The following is a 12645-nucleotide window of genomic DNA, read 5'->3' on the forward strand; positions in this document are numbered from 1 at the left end:
GGGTCCAGTTTTGGCTTTCTGCATATGGCTAGCCAGTTTTCCCAACACCATTCATTAAATAGGGAATCCTTTCCCCATTGCTTGTTTTCATCAGGTTTGTCAAAGATCAGATGGTTGTAGGTATGTGGTGTTATTTCTGAGGCCTCTGTTCTGTTCCATTCGTCTATATATCTGTTTTGGTACAAGTACCATGCTGTTTTGGTTACTGTAGCCTTTTAGTATAGTTTGAAGTCAAGTAGCATGATGCCTCCAGCTTTGTTCTTTTTGCTCAGGATTATCTTGGCTATCTAGGCTCTCTTTTGGTTCCATATGAAATTTAAAGTAGATTTTTCTAATTCTGTGAAGAAAGTCAATGGTAGCTTGATGGGGATACTATTGAATCTATAAATTACTTTGGGAAGCATAACCATTTCACAATATTGATTATCCCTATCCATGAACATGGAATGTTTTTCCATTTATTTGTGTCCTCTCTTATTTCCTTGAGGAGTGGTTTGTAGTTCTCCTTTCCTTCATATCCCTTTTAAGTTCTATTCCTAGGTATTTTATTCTCTTTGTAGCAATTGTGAATGGGAGTTCACTCATGATTTGGCTCTGTTTGTCTGTTATTGGTGTATAGGAATGCCTGTGATTTTTGCACATTGATTTTGTATCCTGAGACTTTGCTGAAGTTGCTTATCAGCTCAAGGAGATTTTGGGCTGAGACGATGGGGGTTTCTAAATATATAATCCTGTCATCTGCAAACACAGACAATTTGACTTTCTCTCTTCCTATCTGAATACCTTTATTTCTTTCTCTTGCCTGACTGCCCTGATCAGAACTTCCAATGCCATGTTGAATAGGAGTGGTGAAAGAGGGCATCCTTGTCTTGTGCCGGTTGTCAAAGGGAATGTTTCCAGTTTTTGCCCATTCAGTATGATATTGACTGTGGGTTTGCCATAAATAGCTCTTATGTTTTGAGATACGTTGCATCAATACCTAGTTTATTAGAGTTTTTAGCATAAAGGGTGTTGAATTTTGTCGAAGGCCTTTTCTGCATCTATTAAGATAATCATGTGATTTTTGTCATTGGTTTATGTGATGGATTATATTTATTGATTTGCGTTATGTTGAACCAGCCTTGCATCCCAGGGATGACGCCGACTTGTTTGTGGTAGATAAGCTTTTTGATGTGCTGCTGGATTCAGTTTGCCAGTATTTATTTTATTGAGGATTTTTGCATCGATGTTCATCAGGGATATTGGCCTGAAATTTTCTTTTTTTGTTGTGCTTCTGCCAGGTTTTGGTATCAGGATGATGCTGGCCTCATAAAATGAGTTGTGGAGGATTCTTTCTTTTTCTACCGTTTGTAATAGTTTCAGAAGGAATGGTACCAGCTCTTCTTTCTACCTCTGGTAGAATTCAGCTGTCAATCTGTCTGGTCTTGGACTTTTTCTGGTTGGTGGGCTATTAATTATTGCCTCAATTTCAGAACTTGTTATTGGTCCATTCAGGGATGTGACTTCTTCTTGGTTTAGACTCGGGAGGGTGTATGTGTCTAGGAATTTATCCATTTCTTCTAGATTTTCCGGTTTATTTGCATAGAGGTGTCTATAATATTCTCTGACAGTAGTTTGTATTTCTGTGGGATCAGTGGTAATATCCCCTTTATCATTTTTTATCACATCTATTTCATTTTTCTCTCTTTTCTTCTTTATTAGTCTGGATAGCAGTCTATCTATTTTGTTGATCTTTTCAAAAAATCAGTTCCTGGATTCATTAATATTTTGAAGGGTTTTTCATGTCTCGATCTCCTTCAGTTCTGCTCTGATCTTAGTTATTTCTTGTCTTCTGCTAGCTTTTTAATTTGTTTGCTCTTACTTCTCTAGTTCTTTTAGTTGTGATATTAGGGTGTTAATTTTAGATCTTTCCTGCTCTCTTATGGGCATTTAGTGTTATAAATTTCCTCCTAAACACTGGTTTAACTGTGTCCCAGAGATTCCAGTACATTGTGTCTTTGTTCTCATTGGTTTCAAAGAACATCTTTATTTCTGCCTTAATTTCGTTATTTACCCAGCAGTCATTCAGGAGCAGGTTGTTCAGTTTCCATGTACTCCTGCAGTTTTGAATGAGTTTCTTAACCCTGAGTTCTAATTTGATTGCACTGTGGTCCGAGAGACTAAATGCCTATATCAGAAAAGAAGAAAGCTCTCAAATTATCTCAGCCTCCACTTCAAGAAGTTAGGGGAAAAAAAAAAAAAAAAAGGCCAGGTGTGGTGGCTCATGCCTGTAATCCCAGCACTTTGGGAGGCCAAGGCAGGCAGATCACGAGGTCAGAAGTTCGAGACCAGCCTGGCCAACATGGTGAAACCACATCTCTACTAAAAATACAGAAATCGGGAGGAGGGGGAGGTGTGAGGCACCTATAATCCCAGCTACTCAGGAAGCTTAGGCAGGAGAACTGCTTGAACCCGGGAGGCTGAGGTTGCAGTGAGCCGAGATCACGCCACTGCACACGATCTATCTGGGTGATAGAGCAAGACTGTGTCTGTGTGTGTGTGTGTGTGCGCGCGCGTGCGCGTGCACAATCTATCTGGGTGATAGAGCAAGACTCTGTGTGTCTGTGTGCGTGTGTGTGCATGTGTGTGTGTGTGTGTGTGCTCGCGCACGCGCGGCGGAGTGGGGGGGGGTGTGGGACAGGACTCCGTCTCAAAAAAAGAAGTTAGAAAAAGAAGAACAAATGAAACCCAAAGTAGACTTTCCAAAGTATTTAAATAGTCCTATGTATATTACGGAAATTGGATTTTTAGTTGACCTTTCGATAAAGAAAGGTCAGGAGGGTCAAGAGTCTTCAATGAAGAATTCCGCTGAAAGTTTAGGAAATAAAAAATACTAGTTGTACACAATGTATCCCAAAAAGCAGTGAATAATTCCCAACTCTATGAGGCCAGCGTGACGAAAAACTGAATCAGATAAATACATTACAAGAAAAGAAAAATACAGACCAATATATGTAAATATATATTGTAAATATAAATGTAAAAATTCTTAACACATGGGATCCAAAGATATACAAAAAGGAAAATACATCATAACCAAGGGGGTGTATCCCAGGAACACCATGGTAGGTTTTACGTCTGAAAATTCATCAACTACCTGCAATAGAAGGAATTTCCACAATCTAAAACACGCAACTACGAAACACAGCTAACATCACACTTAATGGTGAAAGGCTGAAGACTTTCGCCTAAAACAAATTAGGGACAAGACAAGGAAAAGGATGTTTACTCTCACTGCTTCTATTCACCACTGTATTGGAGGCCCTATTTACTTCAATAGAAGGCAAGAAAAAGAAAAAGACTCTATACTGAAACGGAAAAAGTAAATCCGCCTTTAATCACAGACATCATGATTGTTTATGTAGACAATCCTACCGAATCTATAAAAAAAATAACTACTTGAACTAATCAGTGAGATCAGATTGCGGGATACAAAACCAATTTTATTTCTATATATTTAAACATTTTTGAAAATATATATTCTTTAATTGGCATAATTGTCATATTTGTGGGATATAATGTGATATTTAGATACATGTATACAATGTATAGTGATCAAAGTAGGGCAATTAGCATATCCATCACCTCAAACCTTTATCATTTCTTTGTGCTGTTAACATTCAAATTACTCTCTTCTAGCTATTTGAAAAAACTATAATTATTGTTTATTATAGTTATCCTACAGTGCAACAGAACACTAGAACTTCTATCTAGCTGCAACTCTATTCATTAACCAACCTCTCTGTATTCGCTACTTCCCCCAGTCTTCCCAGCCTCCAGTAACCACTATTCCAGTCTCTACTTCTATGAGACAAACTTTCAAAAAACTTTATTTTTGTTTAAGTGGTGAAACTCCTTCACCCAGGCAGTTAAGGAGATTGAAGTGCAAAAGGTCAAACACTACTCAATCACCTAAATGGTTATAGTGGCAAATGTTTTTCTGAATTGTTCCTGAAGTTTATCCATATGCTTTTTCTCATGAGATGTGGAGCATTTAGGAATAGTTTCTATAGCAGTTATTTTTCCCACTTTTTCTGCTTTACCCTAATAATCCAGTCTTCTCCTATGAAAGTTATATGCAATGTGAAAAAAACATATTTTTTTCTCATGTAATTTTGGGTAATATATTTTCAGAAGTAATATACAACATATAATTTTCAGTTAAGTGATTTGAAAGGTATCACTTTCAAATGTACAACATACAATTTTTAGTTAAGTGATTTGAAAGGTATCACCACACCATATCCCAAAGTGAAAAGTTCGGCAGGTTTACTCTCAATTCCATCCAACTGGACACCAAATTCTATGAAGTCTGTCTCTGAAATAGCCTCTACATGTGCCACCAACATTTTAAAGGCCATTATTCTAGTCTGCTTCTTCAAAAACAGAAATGTTATATATTTGATTCCAATTTAGGTATTATATATGTTATAGAAATTTGTATATACAAACATTTTTACTTTTAAATGATAGTTGTGCTGCTTTAGAAACAAAAGCTGCTTAGCTTCTCTTCTGTTTTATACAATATCAAATGCACTGATTATCAAAAACTTTATAATAAACTCATAAAGAAACCAAAGATTATTTAAGATACTGGGTAGAGTACTTACTAAAATGCCTCAATTATTACCCTCCCTAATTACTAATGCCTCCTGTCAATGTGATTTTGCTGTTTCCACTGTCCGGAAGTGAAGTCTACTACTGGCCTAGTGACTAACAGAATATAATGGACGTGATGTTGGGCCAGTTCTGAGTCTAAGCTTCAAGAGAGTTCATATGCTTCATTCTTTCTTACAATCACAGCTACCACTTGAACAAACTCAGGCTAGCCTTCTGGAGGATGACAGAACACGTGGAGTAAGACAAGCCATCCTGCCATGGCCCATCCTAGGCCGCCCAGCCCCCACCTGCTACCATAGATGCATAAATAAGCTGAGCTGAAGAATTAGCCAAATGAGCAACTTGAGTTATTTTGAATTATTCCTTAGTCTGCTTCTACAATATATGCAATTGAGAAATATATATTTTATTAGATTGTCAATAATTTTCTGCATTTTCTATTAACTTATATCCAATGGAATGGTATTCAAAAAAATAATAATGCCAACTGATTTCCATTGTTTGAGGGAGGGCAAATCCATATAAGTAAATGAATTTTAGTCTATTTTTTAAAAGTATGAATTTCAGGTCGGGCATGGTGGCTCATGCCTGTAATCCCAGTACTTGGGGAGGCCGAGGCGGGTGGATCACCTGAGGTCGCGAGTTCAAGACCAGCCTGACCAACATAGAGAAACCCCATCTCTACTAAAAATACAAAATTAGCTGGGTGTGATGGCACATGGCTGCAATCCCAGCTGCTTGGGAGGCTGAGGCAGGAGAATCGCTTGAACCCGGAAGGTGGAGGTTGCGGTGAGCCAAAATTGTGCCGCTGCACTCCAGCCTGAGCAACAAGAGCGAATATTAATTTCAAGTATGTGAAACTGTAACTATATTAAATTATAGGTATTAAAAATACATATCCACTGGGCCTGTACTTATTCGTATATAACATTCACTTGTACTAGAAACAACTAATATTTTTAAGTAGCTTTTTCCTACAATCAATTAAAACTATCTTCCACAATCCTTCATTTATCAGGTATGAAAGTATCAAGTTTTAAGGCATATACTATGCCAGGCTCTCTTCAAAATGTTGGGAATAGACTGGGCATGGTGACTCATGTTTGTAATCCTAGCACTTTGAGAGACCGAGGCAGGTGGATCAATTTAGGCCAGGAGTTCAAGACAAGCCTGGCCAACATGGCAAATCTCTGTCCCTACTAAAAAATAGAAAAATTAGCCAGGTATGGTGGTGCACAGCTGTAATCCCAGCTACTCAGGAGGCTGAGGCACAAGAATCACTTGAGCCTGGGAGGTGAAGGTTACAGTGAGCTGAGATGACACCACTGCACTCCAGCATGGGTGACAGACTGAGACTCTTAAAAAAAAAAAAAAAGGCGGGGGGAATATAGTGGAGAACAAGTGCAGATGTCTGTGGTCTACTTTATATTTCACTAGATCTTCGTTAACACTGCTAAATTTCTAAGTAAAATCTTGTGAAATTTCAACTATTAAATGCATTTAAAGGTTGAATTACAATTTTAAGGCTAAAACACCTACTGCATTATCCTATGCAAGCACATGAAAATAAGTAATTACGAGCACTGATTAAGAAAAAAAGCCTCCTGGAATTACTTCCCAATTATCATGATATACAACACATTTAATTATCCCAAAAGCATACATAAATGATGTAGGATATATGTTAAAGAAAATATAATGATGTAACATGAGGGTTTACTGCTCACAATACTCAGGAGACTGTCCATAAATAATTTTTTTTCAGAGCTTAGGTGCTCAAACCCTTAACCATTTTAGAACGTCCCCCAAAACTGCCATAATTCTTAACTGTAAGTCATTTCATTTTAAACATTCATCATTTTTGCAGTTTCTGTGGCTTCAGACCTAGCATACATTAAAGGAAATGACTGCTTTAAACTAGCTTTCTAACTGGATAGTTCTCAAGGGTAAAACATGAAGACTTGATCTTGTAGCTCTAATAGCTCATTAGCATTGCAGCTAACCTGCTACGCGTACAGAAAAGACAGAAAGGAGGTTCCAAATAATGAAATAATTCACTAAAGTGAATGGGAGGGATGACAGAAATCAGACAGATAAACAGACCATCAGTTCTGATAGCAGTTCTTTAAAGGATTGGGACTGAGGAGGGGCAGAAATGTGGCATCAATGAATTTGTAAGGTTCTAGATCTTAAATTCTATGTAGTGGACACAAAGCTAATTGTTTCATTAATCTAAATTTCTGTAGGCCTAAATTTAATAATTTAAAATAGACTCACCGATCGATTACAATTTCTTTCTGCCTTAGAAGTCCTTCTTTTATTTTCAACATTGATTCCCACTTACTGAAATCCTGATAGCCAGAAGGTGAATAACTTTGACGAGATGATCCAGCCAAAACCTGCACAAACATGTTTACACAATTAGTATATACTGAAAGTATTTAAGGAAAATATTTATATACCATCTAATATGTTCCCAAAGACTTACATTAAAAAAGAGAATTTCCTCTTTGATTTTTTAATACTCTCAGAAATCACACTATGAACACAACATAACTTGGACAATTTCAAGGAAGTTCTAAAGGAAATGTACAAGTCTAATGAAGAATTAATGACAACAAAACGTTTATCCTGGTCAATTATAAAACCATGTAAGATCTTGGCCAGGCGCCGGGGCTCACGTCTGTAATCCCAACACTTTGGGAGGCCGAGGCAGGTAGATCATGAGGTCAGGAGATGGAGACCATCCTGGCTAACACGATGACACCCCGTCTCTACTAAAAATACAAAAAGCCAGGCGTGGTGGCGGGTGCCTGTAGTCCCAGCTACTCCGAAGGCCGAGGCAGGAGAATGGCGTGAACCCAGGAGACAAACCTTGCAATGAGCCGAGATTGTGCCACTGCACTCCAGCCTGGGCTACAGAGCAAGACTCTGTCTAAACAAACAAACAAAACAAAACCATATGAGATCTTATTCCCATTACCTTGTGGAAGTAGAAGTGGAAGTTTTCTGGAAATGAGATTAATCATTAAGGGAGTAATACAATGAAGGAATGTGCCATGGCTTAACTAGACAAACATTAGCAGGAGACTTTCCACAAGAAAATAAAAGCAGTATCCGTAGTATTCAGACTTCAAACTGACATGCATCACATCATCATTTACTTACATTAAAATTTCAAAATCACAAGTATTTTCACAAAGTAGTGAGACAACCAAATGCCTAGGCAGATAAAAACGGGTCCTTGGAGAATCTCTGACCCATCCAACAGGTGTCCACATCAGATGCTTCTGTGCAGATGAGGAAACCTGCCCAGGGCTTGTGTGGGCATGCCCATAGTGGACTGGAGCCCAACATGCGCACTGGGGGAAATGGGTGCAGCCACGGGGAATTCCTGCGTTATGCAGGAGAGGGCCTGCCCTCTTCAGCTCACCTAGTGACCTGGAAATCAATCTGTGAGGTAGAGGGCCTGTTAGCAGGACTTTGCTTGTTTGTTTTTTCCTTTTCATCAATAAATTCCTCTCCAATCACCCTTCAAGGTGTCTGCATGCCTAATCCTCCCTGGTCGTGTGACAAGAACCTAATTTTTTTCTACAACAGTAGTAAGTATATCCATATAAAATGGAAAATATAGAAAATATAACCATCTATTAAGTAGATAATTTGGATGAAATATATCACTTAGAAAAAATTGCTTAGAATGTAAGAAAGATTTTAGATATTTAAATAAATCAATGGTAAAAACTAACATGGCAGATATCCTTATATTTCTTCCACTGAAAAAGCAGCATTTAAAAAATATTGGTGTTATAAGTTTGACTGTATTCCTTAAAAAGATAAGTTCAAGTCCTAACCCCTTGTAACTTCAGAAAGTGATCTTATTTGGAAATACGGTCTTTGCAGATGAGTCAAGCTAAGATGAGCCCCTTAAGATGAGGCCTAAAGCAATGTTTGGTGTCCCTAAAGAAAGGGGAAATTTTGGACCTATGTACACAAGGAAGACTATGTGAAGAGACACAGAGACAATGCCATGTGAATATGAAAGCAGAGATTGGAATGACACATCTACAAGACAAGGAAAGCCAAAGACCAAAAACTAGGAGAGAGGCATGGGACAGATTCTGCTTCATAGTCATCCAAAGGAACCAACTGCCAACACCTTAATTTCTAACTTCCAACTTAGAGAACTATGAGACAATTTCTTGTGTTTAAGCTAGCTCATTTGTAATACTTTGTTATGTCATCTCTAGGAATCTAGTATAACTGGTAAATCATATAGGAACACAAGTTCTTTGGCAAGCCAAAAGATGTTGTATAAACACCACAAAGCAACTTCAAGAGAATTCAAAAGCGTGGTGATATTTTTATCCTTTACTTTCCAAAAATGCTATTAATAAGACCTTCAAAATAAACCACTAATTGCATGACATCAATCAGTCACAGATTAACTCTTTGAGATGACTGTCAAGTAATATTGGGATGGGATGTTTCACGTAGGAGACAGAATAGGATGAACAGACCAAGGATAGAGATTAGTTGATAAGAAGGTACATACTTTGTCAGATGGGAAGATATTTCAAATGTGACACACAGTGTTATAGTGCAGGTTAGACATCTGCCTCTGAATTTCATTCTTTCCCTTGCCTAATATACAATAAGGGCTGATATTCAGCCAGTATGCATCAGTACAGATAATGTTAGTTGTCAGAATACTGAAGTAGTTTCACTGTGGTTGGTAATCAACTGCTGTTTACACCACTGTGCCGACTGTCTCTTTCACTGCCCAGGCCACTCTCCAGAACGCCCCATGATCCAACAAATAAAATAGTTGCTCCCCAGCACAACAAGGGACCTTCAGGACCCCGCTCCATTCATAAATAGGCATCCTTTCTGATTAGCTAGTTCTTGTACAAGTCAGTCCCCCCAAATCTTTCCAATTAAATAAACACTACCTACAACCTTATTTACAGTTAGTTTCCAGAGCTAAGATTCAAACCCAGGCAGCCCAACAAAGGAGCACTTGATCTTAAACACCACATTGTTCCACTGCTTCTACTACTGAGATAGGTTTGCAGCAGAACAGGCTTCACAAGATACAGGTCACAAAGACCCGGCTTATAAAATAGGAAGGGGTAAAAAAGCTGGCCGAAACCTGCCAAAACCAAGATGGCCATCAAAACGACCTCTGGTCATCTTTACTTCTCATTATATGCTAATCATAATATATTAGAATACTAAAGTAAACTCCCACCAATACCATAACATAGTTTACAAAGGCCATGGCAAAATCCTTAAGTCACCCTATATGGTCTGAAAGGTGAAGGAGAATGCTGGGAATTCCTTGCCACTTTTCCTGGAAAATTCATGAATAATTCACCTCTTGTTTAGCATATGATCAAGAAACAGTCATAAAAATAGCCAACCAGCAACCCGTGGGGCTGCTCTGCCTATGGCACAGCCACTTTTTCATTTCTTTTTTTTTTTTTTTTTTTTTTTGAGACGGAGTCTCACTCTTGTTGCCCAGGCTGGAGTGCAATGGCGTGATCTCCCCTCACCGCAACCTCTGCCTCCCGGGTTCAAGCAATTCTCCTGCCTCAGCCTCCTGAGTAACTGGGATTACAGGCACGCAGCACCAAGCCCAGCTAATTTTGTATTTTTAGTAGAGATAGGGGTTTCTCCACGTTGGTCAAGCTGGTCTTAAACTCCCAACCTCGGGTGATCTGCCGACTCGGCCTCCAAAGTGCCGGGATTACAGGCATGAGCCATCGTGCCCGGGTCTACTTTCTTAATAAACTTGCCTTCCCTGTACTGTCCGCTCGCTGTTGAATTCCTTCTTGCACAAAGCCAAGAACCCACGTGGCCTCCCAGGCTGAACCCGTTTTGGGGTTTTCCCTGTGGCACTATGGCCTAATTAGGTATTCCAAATTTCATCAGAAGGACTAGAAAACTGCTTTGAAAGTAATTGTTCTTAGACTGTGAGAAAAAATTTAACACTATAAACAATATTATTAACAGAAACTCTCTATTTAATGAAACTCCGATTACCTACTGATTATCAATTTAATGGGTAAGTCATTTGATAAAATCTCTTTTGTCAAACTGTAGCTCAAACAGGAAATTTATTAAAGCTAGTAAAAGCTAAACAAAAGAGCATTATCACTAATTCCAAAACTCAAAGTAGGATTTGGAAATGCTTAAAATGATGTGGTGAATTATTAAATGTGCTATAATTTATAATACTAATATTTCATTTACTTGGAGATTAAAAATAAATATATTTTTTAATTTACCTACGGGGTTATACATTATTTAAATCCTAGTAACAGTTGGCATGTACCTTAGGTATTGGTTTATGTATATTATATTATTTTGTATATTATTAACATGCCTAACAAAAATCTTCTAAGCTAGATTAAGGACTTCCGGTCTCCTCTTTCAAAGATCTAAAATAGGTAGATTCTCTATTTCCAATGATCTATACCATATTATGTGAAGCTATGTTTCACCTTATACATCTTGTGTCTATTTCAGTAAGACAAGTACTTAGGCAACAGATGAAGATCTTCTCAAGAAGACATTAAAACTACTTTACTCTTCACAAGTCATCTGCTAAAAAATTTTTCCCGTGGCTGACAATTACCTTAAGAAGGTGGCTTTTCTTTCTTTTCTTTTCTTTTTTTTTTTTTTTAACATTTCTTGGCATCAAGAAAAAAGATTAAACAGAAGAAACAACTATGCATAAAGAGAAAGGGCAACTGACAACACTATTTGCTTTTATAGCACTTTGAACCATTGGCAGGATGGACTGCTAAAGTACTTGCCAAATACTTCCACAAATATACACAAAACAAAATGAGAATGTATTATTCTGTGTTGTAACTCACTTGATCTAAACCCTTTAGAAATAAACAAAAATTGAGCTCTGAAACTGGGAAAACAGGAATAAAGAAAAAGGATTCCTTTCCCTGTAATTAAGAAGATGCACTATATTTAAAAATTACCAAACCAGCAGCAGTCTAGCTTATGATAGTCTTCCTTACTAAACTTACACCCTGATTCATAAAATAGTTAAAAGAGAGAACAAAACCTGACATCCTACCAAATGCTGTAGGTTGACTTAAAAGTAATTTTTTAAACCCATGTGTATCTACCTGCCTCTAAACACGACAGTTACGGACACATTTTACCTTCTAAGGAGAATGGCTTTTATAATGAAGCCAGCATCTACACTATATTAAATGAAATTACAGAATGGAATTTGAAGTACCTAGTAAAATTCAAGAATAAAAAAATCATATTGTGAAGTCTTAAACAGCAAGGAAACTATACCTTTATAATTCTGCATTCTCTATAAACAACTGATACACTACTAAAGCCATACAGAAAAGGAACAATTAATGAAAATGTATTTTCATTATAATTGACAGTTTTTAGGTAACAGTCTTGAGAGAGCTAAAAGGAAATCTGATAGAAATAACACAGAATCATTTTGCACTAAATGTGGAAATGAATCAAGTATCTACCCTGGAACCATTTATCTTTTGAAAGACCTAAACAAAGGTGGAATAGTGATAAGAGAATTAGACGTGTTCAAATTGGTTCTTCCTCACATTTCCACATTACAATCTTACAGAGAAGTTATTCAAAAACTGTCAATTTAATGTGCCTGCAAATCTTAAAGGTTTTCTGCCTTTATAAGACAAATTATCTTCTCTTAATTACACATTTGATGGGTGTTTTTATATGTATCACGTAAGCTAACAACTTATAAAATCCAGGCGCGGTGGCTCATGCCTGTAACCCCAGCACTTTGGGAGGCTGAGGTGGGTGGATCAGAAGGTCAGGAGATCGAGACCATCCTGGCTAACACTGTGAAACCGCATATGTACTAAAAATACAAAAAAATTAGCTGGACATTGTGGCAGGCATCTGTAGTCCCAGCTACTCAGGAGGCTGAGGCAGGAGAATGGCGTGAACCCGGGAGGC

The 12645-nt window shown here is 37.7% G+C and overlaps 1 protein-coding gene across 1 annotated transcript in view; it reads right to left on the minus strand.

Moving 5' to 3' along the window:
• The window catches only part of CEP85L (centrosomal protein 85kDa-like), a 217006-nt gene that overhangs the window by 52751 nt on the left and 151610 nt on the right, over positions 1-12645 (minus strand). The window contains exon 5 of the mRNA XM_011980625.1: positions 6937-7058. Coding sequence (XP_011836015.1) covers positions 6937-7058 — 122 coding nt within the window. The remainder of the gene's footprint in view (positions 1-6936; positions 7059-12645) is intronic.

The sequence above is a fragment of the Mandrillus leucophaeus genome, unplaced genomic scaffold, assembly GCF_000951045.1.
Source record: "Mandrillus leucophaeus isolate KB7577 unplaced genomic scaffold, Mleu.le_1.0 Scaffold1047, whole genome shotgun sequence".
NCBI lineage: Eukaryota > Metazoa > Chordata > Mammalia > Primates > Cercopithecidae > Mandrillus > Mandrillus leucophaeus.